This window comes from Macaca mulatta, chromosome 7 (genome assembly GCF_049350105.2).
Source record: "Macaca mulatta isolate MMU2019108-1 chromosome 7, T2T-MMU8v2.0, whole genome shotgun sequence".
NCBI lineage: Eukaryota > Metazoa > Chordata > Mammalia > Primates > Cercopithecidae > Macaca > Macaca mulatta.
This window is the reverse complement of record NC_133412.1, coordinates 51,742,506-51,760,807: the sequence shown is the minus strand read 5'-3', so window position 1 is coordinate 51,760,807 and position 18,302 is coordinate 51,742,506. Positions and strand designations below refer to the sequence as shown.

The following is an 18,302-nucleotide window of genomic DNA, read 5'->3' as shown; positions in this document are numbered from 1 at the left end:
GGAGCCTAGAGTCAGCCAGGTAGCCAGCCAACCCTTCCTTACTGTCTCCCTTTACTTCCTCTCACTGAAATTTCCAGTCCAGCCACTTGCTGTCCCTCACTCAGACACTCTCCCTGCACACACAGGGATAGCAGGACTCACAACCTGCCTGACCTGCTGGGCCCCACCGCCTCCCCTTCAGACCTCAAACCCATCTCACCAAGTCAACGTCAGTGGGATCCCTGGGAGTGCTGGCAGCCTCTGGGCTGGCTTTCTTGGCTACAGCTGCATCTGTAGAACACAGAGAAGGTCACAGGCAGGTCAAGGAAATGCTGGTAAGGGACATCCTGACCTGGGACAGTGATAGACAGGAGGTCCCTGTTGCTTTTCCTGGTTACACATTTTCTAGGGCATCCCACAGCACTGGACAACTCCCTGGAGGGGCAGCTGGAAGGAGAGCTCTCTCGAATTCAGTGGGCAGGAACCCAGCCAGAAGGGAAAGAGAGGTGGCATTACAGTGCTTGCTTTTGGCTCCAAACTCCAAGTGCACCTCTCTGCATCTCTGAGCCACCAGCAAGGCTAAGTGTGAGCAATCATAAAGCCATCATTCCCAGCTCACTGACTCTCTGCATATAGTGAGAGCTCCATGATCTTCCTTATCTGCAGGCTGGTTTTTATTAAATCTAAATCTCTTATGCTTCAGAATAAAATAATCCTTCTCTCTGCCACTGCCCAGTTATAACACCTAAGACAAGCTGTGTAAACTCTGTGGCGTCACTTCCTTAATATGGGTAACACTCACTGCCTAGGTGGAGAAGGCACAGGTCCAGGCCCTCTAAGATTATCCTTTATGATCCATGTCCAGCTCCAGGAGAAGTAAGTAAGCTCTCTGTCACTGGCACATACCCAGGTGCCTTCAGATTCCGTAGCCTCCCTCCCCTTTCCCAGTAAGGGCGTCCTATACCAGCTGCTCAGAGCTCACATTCCAGCTTGGAGATTTAGTCAAAGAGTCCTGGAGACCCTCCTGTGCACTCCCCTCACCCCTTACTTTGAAAGTCCCCTTATTCCAGCTAATACACAGCTGCCACATCTCCCGGATTTGGATTGCAGAGCTGAGCACTGTCTCATTCTCCAGCTATGTGATGTGGCTCTGGCTCCTTGAGATCAGAAACTGGTCTGTGTCTCCTCACCTCTCAAGTGCCCAACACTAGGCAGGGCGTGCAAAGGTTGTCAGACAGCAGGTCATCCTAGAGACAAGAGGTCTCCTCCACTGAGCCACTGTACGGTTTTGGGTAAGCATCCAATCATCTCCCGGAGGTTTTCTTAGCTCCCTTCTACCCTAACCCCAGGTTCCAATTGACTTCTCTGTTCCGAGACACTGGTGGCTTAAGAGAACCTCCTGAAGTGGTTGGTCCCTCTGGCGCCAAAATGATACTGGGTCTGATTCTCAGCTTTGCAGTTTTTCGTTCCCTATGAGTCATTGCTAGGTCAATCCAGAGTCTTGTAAATTAGCAAAACGTGTCCCCTCTGGGTGGCTGCAGCCCTTTGTCAGGGCCTTATCTCCCCCTTATCCTGTGTCCTGGAACCTAAGACCTTACCAAATCCCAAAGACTGAATAAAAACCCAGTTTCCTTTTCTGTCAAATGGAGACGATCTCTTCTGACTCGCCTTCCCTAGGGTGCAGCAGAGGCACAGGGCGCCCAGGATGGTGGCTTGCGTACTTACCTGTCCCCTGGGTGATGCAAGAGCTGAGGTCCTGCAGGCGCACCTTGAACTCGTCAAAACCGTCCGTGCGCACAGCGGCTTGCAGGCTCTGGGGTTCCTCCTGGCGCAAGCGGCAGAGCGCCTGGCGCAGGAAACTGTGCATGTCCAGCACCTCCTGGTCCGATGCGTAGCACTTCATCCTCTGCACCAGCGCGCTGCCCGTGCGGATGCGCTGCAGCACAGCGTCCAGGCGGCCCAGCCGACTGGCCATCTCCTTGTAGTCGCGCTGGTACCGTGCGTCCACTGCCTCCAGCAGCTCGCGCTCCTGCGCCTGCAAGTGAGCTACCACCTCGCGCACGCGCGCGCGGATCAGCTCCTCGGTCTCGGCGCGCGCGCGGCCCAGCTGGCCGACAGCCGCATGCATCTGCGCGTGCACCGCGCCAAAGGCACTATCCTGCTCCTGCAGCGCCTGCGTCATGGCATCCAGCTCCTCCTGTCGCTGCTGGATCTCTGCGCTGATGTCGCACTTGAGCTCACTGTGGCCGCTGTCAAGGAGAGCGCACGAGCAGCACAGCGGCTTGGAACAGCCTCGGCAGTAGATGCTGTGGACACACAAGGTTGGCCTGGGTTAGGACTCTCCTGACTTTTTCCTCTTAAAACGTTCGTTATAAAATTCCTTTTCCAAAATTACCAGACTTTGAATCATGGCGTGTTTCTAGGTTTCTGCTTTTCCCAATTCATTGTTTGTGGTTATGGTGATAGTATCCAAACTACCAATAACATGAGTATAAAAAGTTACTACAGTAACAATTTCAACATCCGGGAAACAATACAAAGATATACGAAACGACAATCATCTCTTTCCACCACTTCTGAATTTCCCTTCCTCACTGAGGAAGCACCAGGTAAGCATTGTGGGGTGCACCCTTCCACACCTCTCTCCAGTGAAACCGCTTTACACAAATGCCAGACTGGCAGCTGCTTGCAGGATGGTACAGACTTGACACATGTCAGCCATGCCACTTAACCTTTGCGAGAGCCCCTTGGATGAGAATTATTGTTATGCATATTTCCCAGAGGAAGAAACAGAACATGTTAAATGATTGACCTGGATATCTACAATTTTGGGGATTGACGTTTGTCAAAAAAAAAAAAAAAAAAAGAAAGAAAAAGAAAGAAAAGAAAGAAATCGGCCGGGCGCGGTGGCTCACGCCTGTAATCCCAGCACTTTGGGAGGCCGAGGCGGGCGGATCACCTGAGGTTGGGAGTTCGAGACCAGCCTGACCAACATAGAGAAACCCCGTCTCTATTAAAAATACAAAATTAGGCGGGTGTGGTGCCGCATGCCTGTAATCCCAGCTACTTGGGAGGCTGAGGCAGGAGAATTGCTTGAACCTGGGAGACGGAGGTTGCAGTGAGCTGAGATGGTGCCATTGCACTCCAGCCTGGGCAACAAGAGCGAAACTCCGCCTCAAAAAAAAAAAAAAAACAAGAAAAAGAAAAAAGAAAGAAATCAACTCATATAATTACTTTGTAACTTCCTCCTCTTAACAAACTTTCACTCAGAGCATTCCTCTAGGTGCATAGGCACAGATCAGATGTATTCTCTTTAATACTCTGGTATATCCCAGATGGGCTACAATTGATTCAATCACTCATTTTGCTGGCATTCAGGTAATTTCCTGTTTGTGTATTTTCTTTCTTTCTTTTCCTTTCCTTTTTTTCTTTTGGTGCCAATATGGACAACACTTTAGTAATATCCAAGTTATATAGCCTAAACATGGATGCTTTTGTTCCTATGAAATAGATTATAAATATAGGCTTGCTAGATCAAAGTGTTTGTATTTTAATATTTTTATTTGGTTAATTTTTTTTTTTTTTTTTTTTTGAGACGGAGTTTCGCTCTTGTTGCCCAAGCTGGAGTGCAATGGCGCCATCTTGGCTCACCACAACCTCCGTCTCCCGGGTTCAAGCAATTCTCCTGCCTCAGCCACCCGAGTAGCTGGGATTACAGGCATGCACCACCACCCCGGCTAATTTTGTATTTTTAGTAGAGACAAGGTTTCTCCATGTTGGTCAGGCTGGTCTCGAACTCCCGACCTCAGGTGATCCATCTGCCTCAGCCTCCCAAAGTGTTGGGATTACAGGCGTGAGCCACCACTCCTAGCCTGGTTAATATATTTTAGCTAGCAGATACTTCCATAGCATTTATTGTGTATCAGACACTATTATAAGTGTTGGCAAATATCAATTCATTCAATCCTCCTGACAATCCAATGGAATAGATAACATTATTATCCCCATTTTAAGGATGAGAAAACTGGTGCAAGAGGCGAAATAATTTGTTCAAGCTCACACGATTAGTAAGTGGTAGAGTCTAGATGCAAACTCTAGTAGGCAGAATAGTGGCCTCTAAAGATGTCCACGTGCAAATTCCTGAGACCTGTGAATATGTCACCTTACTATGGCAAAAGGGTCTTTGCAGGTGTTACTCAATTAAGGACCTTGAGATAAAGAGATCATTCTAGATTATCTGGGTGGGTTCAATGTAATCACGTGAATCCTTACAAAGGAAAGGGCAGGGAGGCAGAAGGGGAGATGTGATGAATGCAGAGGTGGGAGTGTTGTGATGTTGCTGCTTTGAAGACAGAAAGGGGGCATGCACCAAGGAATGTGGGCAGCCTCTAGAAGCTGGGAAAGGCAAGAAAACATTCTGCCTGAGAGCCTCCCAAAGGAGCAAAGCCTGCTGACACCTTAATATACCTCAGTGAGACCTGTTTCAGACTTCTTACCTCCAGAACCATGAGAGAATACATTTACATTGATTTAAGCCCCTAAATTTGTGGTAATTTGTTACAGCAGCAAAACAAAATATAAAAACCCGGCCGGGCGCGGTGGCTCAAGCCTGTAATCCCAGGACTTTGGGAGGCCGAGACGGGCGGATCACGAGGTCAGGAGAACGAGACCAGGCTAACACGGTGAAACCCCGTCTCTACTTAAAAAAAAAAATACAGGCCGGGCGCGGTGGCTCAAGCCTGTAATCCCAGCACTTTGGGAGGCCGAGACGGGCGGATCACAAGGTCAGGAGATCGAGACCATCCTGGCTAACATGGTGAAACCCCGTCTCTACTAAAAATACAAAAAAACTAGCCGGGCGAGGTGGCGGGCGCCTGTAGTCCCAGCTACTCGGGAGGCTGAGGCAGGAGAATGGCGTAAACCCGGGAGGCGGAGCTTGCAGTGAGCTGAGATCCGGCCACTGCACTCCAGCCTGGGCGACAGAGCCAGACTCCGTCTCAAAAAAAAAAAAAAAAAAAAAAATACAAAAAACTAGTCGGGCGAGGTGGCGGGCGCCTGTAGTCCCAGCTACTCCGGAGGCTGAGGCAGGAGAATGGCGTAAACCCGGGAGGCGGAGCTTGCAGTGAGCTCAGATCCGGCCACTGCACTCCAGTCTGGGCGACAGAGTGAGGCTCAGTCTCAAAAAAAAAAAAAAAAGAAAATATAAAAACCCAGGTAGTCCAGCTCAGAGTCCATGTTCTTAACCATTACAAGGCTGCTGCTTCAAATATTACCAGGGAAAATACTGTTACTTCCCCAGAAATATTGCTGTAATTTACCCTCACCGGCAGTGATATTCAGAATAAGTCTTGGTGGCCTGCGCCAGTAATCCCAGCTACTCGGGAGGCTGAGGTGGGAAAACTGCTTGAACCCAAGAGGCGGAGGTTACAGTGAGCCAAAATAGCACCACTGTACTCCAGTCTGGTCAACAGAGCAAGACTCCATCCAAAAGAAAAAAAAAAAAAGAGGAATTAGTCAGCCCACCTGAGGCCAGAAGAAAGGGTCTCATCTGGGACCATGTTGAGATCAACTTGTTCTGGAACCAGCAACAGAGAGCCTACTAGCCAGCCAGACTGATACACAGTGCTCATCAATGCTACGCTTAATTAGAAATACTAAGCAATTATGAAAAGAACTAATAACTCTGAAGACGGCAATTTGGCAATACCCATCAGAATTACAAATGCATTTATCCCAGCAATCCTCTTTCTATGGATCTGCTCCACAGCTCTATCTCCACACATAACAAGATGATATCCATACAATTTATTCACTGCAGCACAGTCCACAATAGCAAAGAATTAGAAGCCACCCACGTGTCCATTACAAGGCAATTAGTTACATAAATTATGATCCACCCATACAACAAATACTATGTAGCTGTAAGCCACTGAGGAATCTATATAATGATAAGGAAAATTCTCCATGGAGAAATGAGGTTAATAATAGGAGTACTGGAAGGATTAAATGAGTTAAATATATGGATGAAAGTTTGAAAAATGACTGGCATACAATGAGTGTTCAATAAATGCTATTTGTATTATTATGATATATATTTTAAGTTAGAAATCAAGGTGCAGAAATGTGTGTATCAGATACTACCTTTTGTGTAAGAATGGGGAAAAATAAGAATATCTTCATATTTGATTGTATTTGAATAAATAAATCTTAAAAGGACACACAAATTATTAAAAGTGGCTACGGGATGGGTGGAATGAGGGTAGAGTAAGACATTCACTGTATACCTTTTTAGATTATGTTTGAGCCTTGTGAATGTATGAATGTATTCCTTTTTTTGAAATCAAAAAACAGAATACTAATAAATATGGGCAATTCTATAGGGTATAGGAATAAAGGGAGGAGAATAAGAAACAGTTGTCAGTTTCCCACTTTGGATCTTGGACCCTTGGGGAGAGGGGCTGTGTCTGATGTTGGATCCCTTTCCTTGGAGACAGGGCTCCAAGCCTGGAAGGGCACGCCTCAGGCAGCCTGGCTGGATAGAGAGCAAGACCTTCTGGATGGCCATCGCCTCCGCTGTGTCCTTTTTCTAAGCTTCTTTTGTCCTGAATGGGGTCTCCTTAGGGAGACTGGCCCCTGCTCCCACTCCACATGGAAATGGGTAGCAAGTGTCTGTGAGGTGGCCAGCCTGAATCAGACACTTGGGTCTAAAAGCCCCCAGCCCTCTGGTAAGACTGAGGTGCAGACCCTGAATCAAAGGGCTGCCACCCAGGGCCAGGAATGACCTTAGCCAGGCGGTTCCTTTACCTTCATTCAAAGGACACTCACTGAGTACCTACTGTGTGCTTGGCACTTTGGAGGAGGCAGAGGTGAAGTGGGCAACTGCCCAGAAGGGCTCCATGACAAGAACCCAGACTTAACTGTATCTTCAGAAAGGCAAAATAATTATTTATTTGCTTCTGGAATACTCAAAATAATGAGGAAAAACACCACTAACTTAATAAGAAATTGCTCACCAAAGTGGCTAGATTACATAATAATTAAGAAAGAAAAATAGCATAATTCTATCTTAGCAAAGCAAACGAAAAGAAATATGGGGAAAATTCCATCTTCCCATTCACAGCAGCTATTTAAAAAATTCTACAAAGCCATGGTTGTGTGCCTATAGTCCCAGCTACTAGGGAGGCTGAGGTGAGAGGATTGCTTATACCCAGGAGTTCAAGGCCAGCCTGGGCAACATAGCAAGAACCCCATCTCTAAAAAACTTGTTTTTAATTTTAAAAAGGTACAAAATACCTAGAAAATTACAAAAACCTACTAAGAGATAAATTCTAAAAAAACAGAAGACTGTATCAAGGTCCCAAAAAGAGAGACTAAATATTATAAAATTACTAATTCTCCTTGAGTTAATAAACAGGTTTAAGGCAATTAAATTATTTTTGAAACTTAACCAAAGTATTCTAAATTTCTTTCTTTTTTTTTTTTTTTTCTTTTTGAGACTAGTTCTCACTCTGTTGCCCAGGCTGGAGTGCAGTGGCACAATCTTGGCTCACTGCAACCTCTGCTTCCCGAGTTCAAGTGATTCTTGTGCCTCAGCCTCTCAAGTAGCTGGGACTACAGGTGTGAGCCACCATGCCTCGCTAATGGTTTTTTGTTTTTTGTTTTTTGTTTTGTATTTTTAGTAGAGATGGGGTTTCACCATGTTGGCCAGGCTGGTCTCGAACTCCTGATCTCAGGTGATCCGCCCACCTCGGCCTCCCAAAGTGCCAGGATTACAGGCGTAAGCCACCATGCCTGGCTAGGTTTCTAAATTTCATATGAAGGAACAAACAGATAAAATAGCTAAGAAAAAAAAATTTAATTTTATAGAGACAGAGTCTCAACATTTTGCCCAGGCTGGTCTCAAACTCCTAGGCTCAAGTGATTCTTCCACCTTGGCCCCCAGAGTGCTGGGATTTCAGGTCTAAGCCACTATGACCAGCTGCTAAGAAATGTTTGAGGAATCAGTGTAAGGAAGGGATAACACATTACAGAAATGCCATTATTAAGAGAATATGGTACTAGTTCAAGAGTCAAGAGAAGGATCAGTAGAACAGACCTGATAGGCCTGATGTAGTCCCTGGCATATAGAAATGTAATATTTTATATAATGAAGAAAGCAACCCATCTTTTTCTCTTGTTTTTTGAGACAGAGTCTCACTGTGTCGCCCAGGCTGGAGTGCAGTGGCGCGATCTCAGCTCATTGTAACTTCCACCTCCCAGGTTCAAGCGATTCTCCTGCCTCAGTCTCCTAAGCAGCCAGGACTACAGGTGTGCACCACCACACCTGGCTAATTTTTTTGTATTTTTAGTAGAGACAGGGTTTCACCATGCTGGCCAGGCTGGTCTTGAACTCCTGACCTCAGGTGATCTGACAGCTCCTGCCTCCCAAAGTTCTGGGATCACAGACATAAGCCACCACGCCCAGCCAGCAGCCCAAACTGATGGACATTAAAGGAGTTTTCAACAATTGGAATCAGAGAAATTAGCTAGGGAGGAGGGTAGGGGGCAGGAATGAAATTAGAGCTTTGCTTCTTGTTTCATGTCCAGATACACTTCCAATGAATCACAAAGTTAAATGTGTAAAATTACATCTCGAAGGAGAAAACATAGTGGACTATTTACTCTCACCATAGTAAAGACACTATAATTACTGAAAAAATGAAAGAAACCACACAATCAGTAGATGCCACTGCCTTAAAAATTCGAAACCAGGCCGGGCACGGTGGCTCACACCTGTAATCCCAGCACTTTGGGAGGCCAAGGCAGGTGGATCACGAGGTTAGGAGATCGAGACCATCCTGGCTAACATGGTGAAATCCCATCTCTATTAAAAATACAAAAAAATTAGCCGGACGTGGTGGCAGGTGCCTGTAGTCCCAGCTACTTAGGAGGCTGAGGCAGAAGAATGGCGGGAACCCGGGAGGCGGAGCTTGCAGTGAGCCGAGATGGCACTACTACACTCCAGCCTAGGCGACAGAGCAAGACTCCATCTCAAAAAAAAAAAAAAAAAAATCAAAACTATATATTTTTGAAAGATTTTCAGGACTATTTATAAGAAAAGCAAGTTATACAACAGTAAGTGTTGTTCATTTTGTTTTAGATGATCACAGAGATAGCAAAAAGGAAAGGAAAAGGTCTAGAGTGATAGTAGTTTCCTCTTTTACTCTCGTCCCTCCTTTTCACCTATTTAGATTTTCCAAAAGTTTCTATAATCAATTCTAAGTAAAGGAGTTTGGACTTTAAATAGGAAGCAATGGGGAACACTCAAAGAACCTCCCATCTAGGTATTACAACAAAGCTCTTTCTCTTCTCTGGGATGTATTGTTTCATTTACCCCTTTATGACTCTTCAGTGCAATGACTCCACACTGTTAATTTTTTTTTCAGAGACAGGGTCTTGCTATGTTGCCCAGGCTGGACTTGAATTCCTGGGCTCATGCGATCCTCTCACCTCAGCCTCCTGAGTAGTGTATTTCATTTCATTTTATTTATTTATTTTTTAATTTATTTTTATTCATTTATTTTTTGAGACGGAATCTCGCTCTGTTACCAGGCTGGGGTGCAGTGGCGAGATCTCGGCTCATTGCAACCTCTGCCTCCTGGGTTCAAGCGATTCTCCTGCCTCAGCCTCCCAAGTAGCTGGGACTACAGGTGTGTACCACCACACTCAGCTAATTTTTGTATTTTTAGTAGAGACAGGGTTTCACCAGGTGGGCCAGGATGGTCCCAATCTCTTGACCTCATAATCCGCCCACCTCGGCCTCCCAAAGTGTTAGGATTACAGGCATGAGCCACTATGCCTGGCTGAGTAGTGTATTTTAATAGAAGCCTCAACATGTTTCCTGGGTTTTCAGTCTCCCCATCCTAAAGCTGTCCATGTCTAAACTGCCATGCCAAGAATGGTATGTGTTAGCTCCTGCAATTTCTAGCTACAAGGCCTTGAGCAAATTACCTTTTCTCTCTAAGTCTTAATTTCCCCACCTGTAGAATGGGAGTAATAATGCTTCCCTCATAGACTGTTACAAGCACAAAGATAGGCTGGTGTATGTGAACGGCTCAGCACAGTGCTGTGTAGTCACTGGACATTCTGGAGCCATAAAAGAAGAGGGGGTATTACACATGGCACGGGACATCCCTGCTGTTGGGTGAACCTATCAATATCAGATCTGGGGTGTCCCCTCCCCAGTACAGATAGGCCACTATAGCCGCACCTCTTGGTTGGGCCAGGGGAGCATGCTATTTCTGCTGTTCTAGGGAACTGGTAGCTCTAAAATGCAAGAAGCAAAAATGTTATGAAACAGGACCAGTGAAGGAGAGCTGATACCACCTGGCTTACCTGAATGGTGACCAAAAACACTCCTCTACCTGTCCCACTTCCATGCAGCAACTTGCCACCTTCACTTTGGTAGAGTGGTAAAAGAGCAGCTCTTTTGGAAATTCAAGTAACTACAGTTAAAAGAATCCATCGATCATTTATACAGTAGTATGAACGCATTTCACCAGATCAGTTTCCTGCTATCTCACCGCTGAAAAAACAAGATTTCTGAAACCAGGAGAGGAGATGGGTAATTCTAGAGCCTGGGGTATTTGAAGAGAGTGAATGCATTATTCCTATTGACCTCCCCTCCAGTGATTTATTGGTTGAGAAGGGGTGTTGGAGAGGGGAAAGCCTGAGGTCTTAGAGAAGACACCAGAAGAGAAAAGCAGCAAGGAAAGCGGTGAAAGGAAGCACTGTTTCACACTTCTGTCTTATGCTGGTGCCACACCCAGGAATGGGGAAGGGAATGTTTGTGCTTTTTCTTCTCCACTCTTTTCTACACAGGTACCTGCTCCCAAGGCATATGGCTGGTGTATCCATGGTGGGCAGTGTTCCTCGGCATCATGTCACTCATTCAATAGGCGGCGGGTACACTGCCACATGGGTTCCCTGTTTCTCCTGCCATCTTTATGGTGGGGAATCGCACGACCATTCAACAGCCACTCCTGGATGCCTCCCTGTCCTCTACGGCTTCAATGATTTTTTTTTTTTTTTTCTTTTGAGACAGAGTCTCACTCTGCCACCCAGGCTAGAGTGCAGTGGCATGATCTTGGCTCACTGCAACCTCTGCCTTCCAGGTTCAAGCAATTCTCCTGCCTCAGCCTCCCAAGTAGCTGGGACTACAGGCGTCTGCTGCCACACCCGGCTAATTTTTGTATTTTTAGTAGAGACGGAGTTTCACCATATTCGTCAGGCTGGTCTCGAACTCCTGACCTTGTGATCTGCCCACCTCGGACTCCCAAAGTGCTGGGATTACAGGTGTGAGCACCTGGCCCAATAATTTTTTATTAAGTCTTCTTGATCCTATCTTCATTGACTTAAAAAACTTACGACTGAGCGCGATGGCTCACGCCTGTAATCCCAACACTTTGGGAGGCTGAGGCGGGCGGATCACCTGAGGTCAGGAGTCTGAGACCAGCCTGGCCAACATGGTGAAACCCCATCTCTACTAAAAACACAAAAATTAGCTGAGTGTGGTGGCGGGCGCCTGTAATCCCAGCTACTCGGGAGGCTGAGGTAAGAGAATCACTTGAACCCGGAAGGCGGAGGTTGCAGTGAGCTGAGATTATGCCACCGCACTCCTGCCTGGGAGACAGAGTGAGACTCCATCTCAAAAAAAACCCAAAAAACTTACTGAGTACCATCTAGGTCTAGGCATGGGGCAAGGGTATAAAGATGATTAAGGCAGAATGCTGACTCCTAAACCTGTCCCAGCAGTTCCCACTGCTACTGCCTCTCTTCTTGCCTCGATTATTGCTTATCTCCTTGAGCACGATGTCCTAAGAGGCCTCCCTGCCTCTGGTCTCTCCAGCTCTAATCAGCTCTCCCCAGTGCCACCAGCATGGTATTTCTAAAATATGCTTATCCTCATATGCTGAGGTAATGGCCAGTATGCCCGTCATAAGTACAATCCAAATAGTGTCAGCGGTGAGAAATTTTTTAAGCATCATATGTGTTATACGTTATTAAAGGAGATTCAAATTTTGGAACAAAGTACATCATTGGGGGAAATTCATTGACTTTCATAACAATACACTACAATTATATAGTATTGAATATTGGTGAACATTAACCAATATTCAATTTGGATTTATATGCTGGTAAATGTTGCAAGAAATAAGACAAAGTTTATCACATAAATACTGATTATCAAGCTTTTATTTAAATCTGATCTATTTTCAGTACATGAAATATCAAGAGATGGAAATACCTAAAATAATCATTAATTAAAGCCATGTATAAGAAAAAAGATAATTTGATGAGTAAGATAAAAATAACATAGCAATATATGAGTTAAGTAACATATCGTGAAAACGGACCGCTCTTCTATTCAGTCATGCCAATTTTGACACATCTCACCAACTCTTACAGCTTTGGCAGAACATAACCAAATTGCAAAATATGCCACAGCAGGAATTTGTTACAAAATTCAAAGAGTAGAATTAATCATTAAATATTAATATAATCTGGTGACACAGAAAACAAGCAGTAACTCCTTATGTGACATAAATAATTCTGATATTCTCAAGCACTTTTATAAAAATATGTATCAAGTGAATGTATATGGTGGTTCTAATCTTGGTTACTCATTCAATAGTCATTAAGTAAGTTCCCCCCCCCCCCAAATGGTAGTAGTACTGTTATATTACTAAACTGAACAAACCTAAAGTTAATAAATTACAAATTGCAATACTATTGGTAATAGAGCAAGAAAAAGAAAATGAGAAGGAAGAAAAGGAAGACGGAGGAGAAGCAATTTAAGCAATTGAAATAAAGAGCATTTTTAGATTGAAGGAGCATGCTAAGTTCCAGAATAATTTGATACAAAATGTTCAACACCAAGACAGCTTGGTTAAATTAATAAATTTCAAGAATAAAAAATATCTTTAGGCATCAAGACAGAAAAAGCGGCCGGGCGCGGTGGCTCAAGCCTGTAATCCCAGCACTTTGGGAGGCCGAGACGGGCGGATCACGAGGTCAGGAGATAGAGACCATCCTGGCTAACATGGTGAAACCCCGTCTCTACTAAAAAATACAAAAAACTAGCCGGGCGAGGTGGCGGGCGCCTGTAGTCCCAGCTACTCGGGAGGCTGAGGCAGGAGAATGGCATAAACCCGGGAGGCGGAGCTTGCAGTGAGCTGAGATCCGGCCACTGCACTCCAGCCTGGGCGACAGGGCGAGACTCCACCTCAAAAAAAAAAAAAAAAAAAAAAAGAAAGACAGAAAAAGCAAGTCAGTTTGGCCCCAGAGCTGTCCTAATGAACAGTTGATGCTGGAAGACAAGGCAGCAGCATCTACAAAATTTTGAAAGTGATTGTGACCAAGAATATTATACCCAGCCAAGTTATTATTCAAGTATCAGAGTAACCCAGAGACATTCTCAACACCAAGAGACTCAAGGAATTCAGAACAAAGAAGTTCTTCTTGACAAAAAAAAAATTGCTTATTGATAACATCTATCCAATTAAGAGCTCAATGAAAATACACAACTTGGGAAAAGTGATGTTAAAGTAAAAAGACCAGTGGTGAACCTTATAGTCCTATTGACATGGAACCAAAACGAGAAGGATGGAAGCCAACCATCTTGATCTTTCATTGCAGAGACTCAGTTACTACCATGTAAAATAGAAGTGTTTCATTAAAAACAAACGATATGAGGCTGGGCATGGTGGCTCCTGCCTGTAATCCCAGAACTTTGGGAGGCTGAGGTGGGTGGATCACCTGAAATCAGGAGTTCGAGACCAGTCTGGCCAACATGGCGAAACCCCATCTCTACTAAAAATACAAAAAAATGGCCGGGCACAGTGGTTCACACCTGTAATCTCAGCACTTGGGGACGCAGAGGTGGGTGGATCACGAGGTCAGGAGTTCAAGACCAGCCTGGCCAAGATGGAGAAACCCCATCCCTACTAAAAATACAAAATTAGCCAGGAGTGGTGGCAGGAGCCTGTAATCCCAGCTACTTGGGAGGCTGAGGCAGGAGAATTGCTTGAACCCAGGAGGCAGAGGTTGCAGCAAGCCAACATCGCGCCACTGCACTCCAGCCTGGGCAATGGAGTGAGACTCTGTCTCAAAAACAAAAACAAAAACAAAACAAAAACCCAAAAACCCCAAAACAGTTAGCTGGGCTTATTGGTGCACGCCTGTAATTCCAGCTACTCGAGAGGCTGAGGCAGGAGAATCGCTTGAACCCGGGAGGCAGACGTTGCCCTGAGCCGAAATCATGCCACTGCACTCCAGCCTGGGCGACAGAGTGAGACTCTGTTTCAAAAAACAAAACAAAACAAAAAAACAGTATGACTGCAACCTCTTAATGTCTTGCGGTTTTTTTCCTTAATCTTAGAGGGATCTTTTAGGAAAATATTTTAAGATGAAGAATGATTTCTTTGAAGTTCAGCAAGTCTAATTTTACTTTAGTTTCTTTATCTTCTGTAAAAGTCAGGGAAAATTAAGTTCAACATTGCTTAAATTGCATGCTTACTTAAGATACACTCTAAATTCTTAAGAAACAACTGTTAGAATTATTTTTGCAACTCAGTGCAGTCGTTAGCTTTGGGCTGCCTGAATGTAGAGTCCAGCAGGAGTAGGAAAGGGGCACCCATTCTGCAATCAGGAAATCCTGCATCCTGTTCTGGCCCTGGCTCCCGCAAGCTCTTCCTTTTGGGAAGCTCCTGTTAACTCTCTGGCCTCTCACCTTGTTTGTACAAAGGGAACAGCTCTCTCTTCCTAATAATCTTACAGGAGGGTGTGGGAATTATAAGAATAACACAGGAAAAACATCTCAAATGGCAGGATAGTGCTCTACTTTGTTAAAAGGAAAGGCCGAATGCAGCCCCAACAGCCCATTTCCTAACCTGGTTGGAAAAGGATGGCTTTCTATTGAAGAGAGTTTACCCAGGTACCAAGAGGTGAGGGTGTTGTTTCACTTGAGGCTGGCTTCAAACCTGTCCCCTGCACTTCAGTTTCTGTTCCACTGCCTTCCATACACCTGGAGTGTTTTTTTTCTTCTTTGCTTTCATTTACAGTGGCTACTGGACATTTTTTCTAAGATGTATTGAAGGCACATTCTTCTTTCTTCTTGTACCAATATGAAACTGGACTTTGCCTTTAGGTAGCCACACATTCCTGTTCTCAGTCCATGAGCTTTGGGGGAGCATATGACTCAGGCTTAAGCTAATCTGAGAACCCCCCTAGCCTTAGCCACCCTTGCAGGGAGAGGAACCTGACCCAATCAAAGACACACTGAGATTTAGCTTGGAATGCTGGGAGAGAGTCACACTCTCTTCCCCTTGAATCTGGGGCTGAGGGCGTAACCTCTGGAGCTGTTGCAAACATCTGGCACCCATGAGGAGTTAACCCTTCTGTGAATGGACCAGTCTTGGAAGAAAGCCAGGTCACAAGACATACAGAGAAAGTACCTCCTGGTGACACAATCTGAGTATCTAATCGGTCAGGTCAGAGGCCAGCTTGACCCCGATTCACTTACATCAGCCATCAATTCAGCTTTTGCTTAACCTACTAAAAAAAGTCACTAATTTATAGTTTGTTTTAGATGCAACTTATAGAGACAAATAAACCTCTTCAAGGTGTAGCTGAAACGCTAAAATATCAGGGTTTCCCTGACCCTCCCACATAAACACAAGTTTTCCCTTCTTAAAACTGCCACAGCACTTGATCTGAACGTGTCTTCTGGGACCTCTGGGTTCTTGCCATAGAGTACAAGGTTGCACACACATGCAAATTATCCATAGGCTGAAACTCTCCACAAATTCAAGCTTCAAAGGCAGGCATTCTTTTTCATCTGGCAATAGCTATCATAATACCAGTCATGAAATAGATGCTTAATAAGTGATTGCTCAATGGCTGTCTGGCTGGCTGGCCGTGGTTCTATTAATAGTTAGTTTTTAATTGTGTCAGTTAGCAATCAATGAGAAAAGCTTGTTAATTTCTTTTTTTTTTTTTTTTGGAGACAAGCCCTCGCTCTCTTGCCCAGACTGGAGTGTGGAGTGCAATGGCATGATTTATGGCTTACTGCAGCCTCAACGTCTCAGGCTCAAGTGATCCTCACACCTCAGTCTCCCTAGTAGCTGGGACTACAGGCGTGCACCACTATGCCAAAAGCTTGTTAATTTCAAGTCTTGTTAAAAATCGTTCTAAAGGTTGGGCACAGTGGTTCACGCCTGTAATCCCAGCATTTTGAGAGGCCCAGGCAGGTGGATTGCCTGAGCTCAGTAGTTTGAGACCAGCCTAGGGAACATAGTGAAATCCCATCTCTACAAAAAAAAAAAAAAAAAGAAAGAAAATTAGCTGGGCCTAGTGGTGCATGTCTGTAGTCCCAGCTATTATACTTGGGGGTCTGAGGTGGGAGGATAACTAGGGCCTGGGAGGTCAAGGCTTCAGTAAGCTGTAATCGCACCACTGCACTCCAGCCTGGATGACAGAGCGAGCCCCTGTCTCAAAAAAACAAAACGAAAAAACCCCAAATTGTTCTAAAATGTCCCAGGCCTCCATCTGTGAATAGCAAAGCCCACTCCCACAGCTGCAGAAAGCAGCGCCAGCCCTAATCCTGATCTTGGCTTGGGCTGCTTCAAATTCCCTGCTTCTGGCTGGGCATGGTGGCTCAAGCCTGTAATTCCAGCACTTTGAGAAGCCGAGGTGGGTGGAGCCCAGGAGTTCGAGACCAACCTGGGCAACATGGTGAAAACTCATCTCTACAAACTAGGAAGGCTAAGGTAGGAGGATCACTTGAACCTGGAAGGTTGAGGCTGCAGCGAGCCATGACTGTGCCACTGCACTCCAGCCTGGGTGACAGATCAAGATACTGTCTCAAAAATAAACAAATAAATAAGTAAACTTCTTGCTTCTTTCTCCAAAACATCAAAGGAGACCAGGAGGAAAACCCCTTTTATCCACATACTATTCTACAAATCTACCTTCGAGGTAAGTTCATAAAAAACTTGGAAATGGGTCATTTATTGTCCACATCTTTCATCATGTTACCCAACTCCTGGCAGCAGCCTTTCTTCTGCCCATGTAATGCGCCTGGCAGGCCAGGAAGCAATCCCAATAATATCATCAATCCCCAATAAAATGCAATTTACCGCTAACTTCACAGAGGGCACCAAGAGAGCACCAAGCAGGCATGGGTACTGATCCTCCAACCACACCTCTTAAACTTGATTAATAGGCCTTTTGTTTCCTCCAATTAATGATAACTCAAGCTCTTTCTGGCTGCAGGCTTTGATGGCCCTGGATTAACTCCCCCACTCCATCCAGCAAACTTTAGGATCTGACACCCAGACACAGATAAGACTCAGCTCCACCTGCAGCCCTAGACCCACACTATGCTTGGGTGGAAGCACTCCTGAGAATGTCTGGTCAGGCAAGTGCTGGCAGTGTGAGACCGCAGCCATCTCTGCATTCTTGGGTGGAAGCACTCCAGAGCACGTCTGGTCAGGCAAGTGCTGGCAGTGTGGGACTGCAGCCGTCTCCACACCCCTCCCTCTCTGCATTCTTGCAGGTCTCACCCCCACCTGAACCTAAGACCTAGTGTACTCATGAGGCTCCCTTTCCCTTCTCCAGATTCTTTGCTTCAGTTTCTATTGGATATGTATCCCACATCTGGTGGCAAGTCCCCTCAAATTCTCCATGGAATGGGGTGAAATATAAATAAGTATGCAGCCAAAGAAATTCTGATCTCCCTGTTCCCAAACTTGCCCACTTTTGTCAAAGTACCAGAGTGCAGAGAGAGGGTCTGATCATCCATCCTACCACTCCTCAACACCCATCAATGGGTTTTCTTTTTTTCTTTTTGAGACAGTCTCACTCTGTCGCCCAGGTTGGAGTGCAGTGGCACAATCTTGGCTCCCTGCAAGCTCTGCCTCCCGGTTCACACCATTCTCCTGCCTCAGCCTCCCAAGTAGCTGGGACTACAGGTGCCCACCACCATGCCCGGCTAATTTTTTTGTATTTTTAGTAGAGACGGGGTTTCACCATGTTAGCCAGGATGGTCTCGATCTCCTGACCTCATGATCCGCCTGCCTCGGCCTTCCAAAGTGCTGGAATTACAGGCGTGAGCCACCGCGCTCGGCCCCATCAATGGATTTTCAGTAGAGCCCACCACAGGGTCCCATTCCCATTGTCTTCCAGAGGATAGTCACTGGTGAGACGATTAGGTGGTATGAAGGCATGACAAAGGAGAAAGCTGACAACACTGAGTGTTCTGGAAATTGCAGCATAGAGTCCTG

At 45.5% G+C, this 18,302-nt stretch overlaps 1 protein-coding gene across 29 annotated transcripts in view; it reads right to left on the bottom strand.

The window, feature by feature from the left end:
• PML (PML nuclear body scaffold) overlaps positions 1 to 18,302 on the bottom strand; it is a 54,203-nt gene that overhangs the window by 21,915 nt on the left and 13,986 nt on the right. For 28 of the 29 annotated variants that reach the window (XR_003730901.2, XR_013395120.1, XR_013395121.1 and 25 more), the window contains 2 exon segments: positions 1,705 to 2,285; positions 200 to 270 (listed from right to left, as the gene is read on the bottom strand). Coding sequence is in view for 21 of the 29 variants with exons in the window: in XM_015142617.3 (XP_014998103.2) it covers positions 200 to 270; positions 1,705 to 2,285 (652 nt within the window). In the remaining 8 variants the exon portion in view is untranslated. 29 annotated transcript variants of the gene reach the window in all.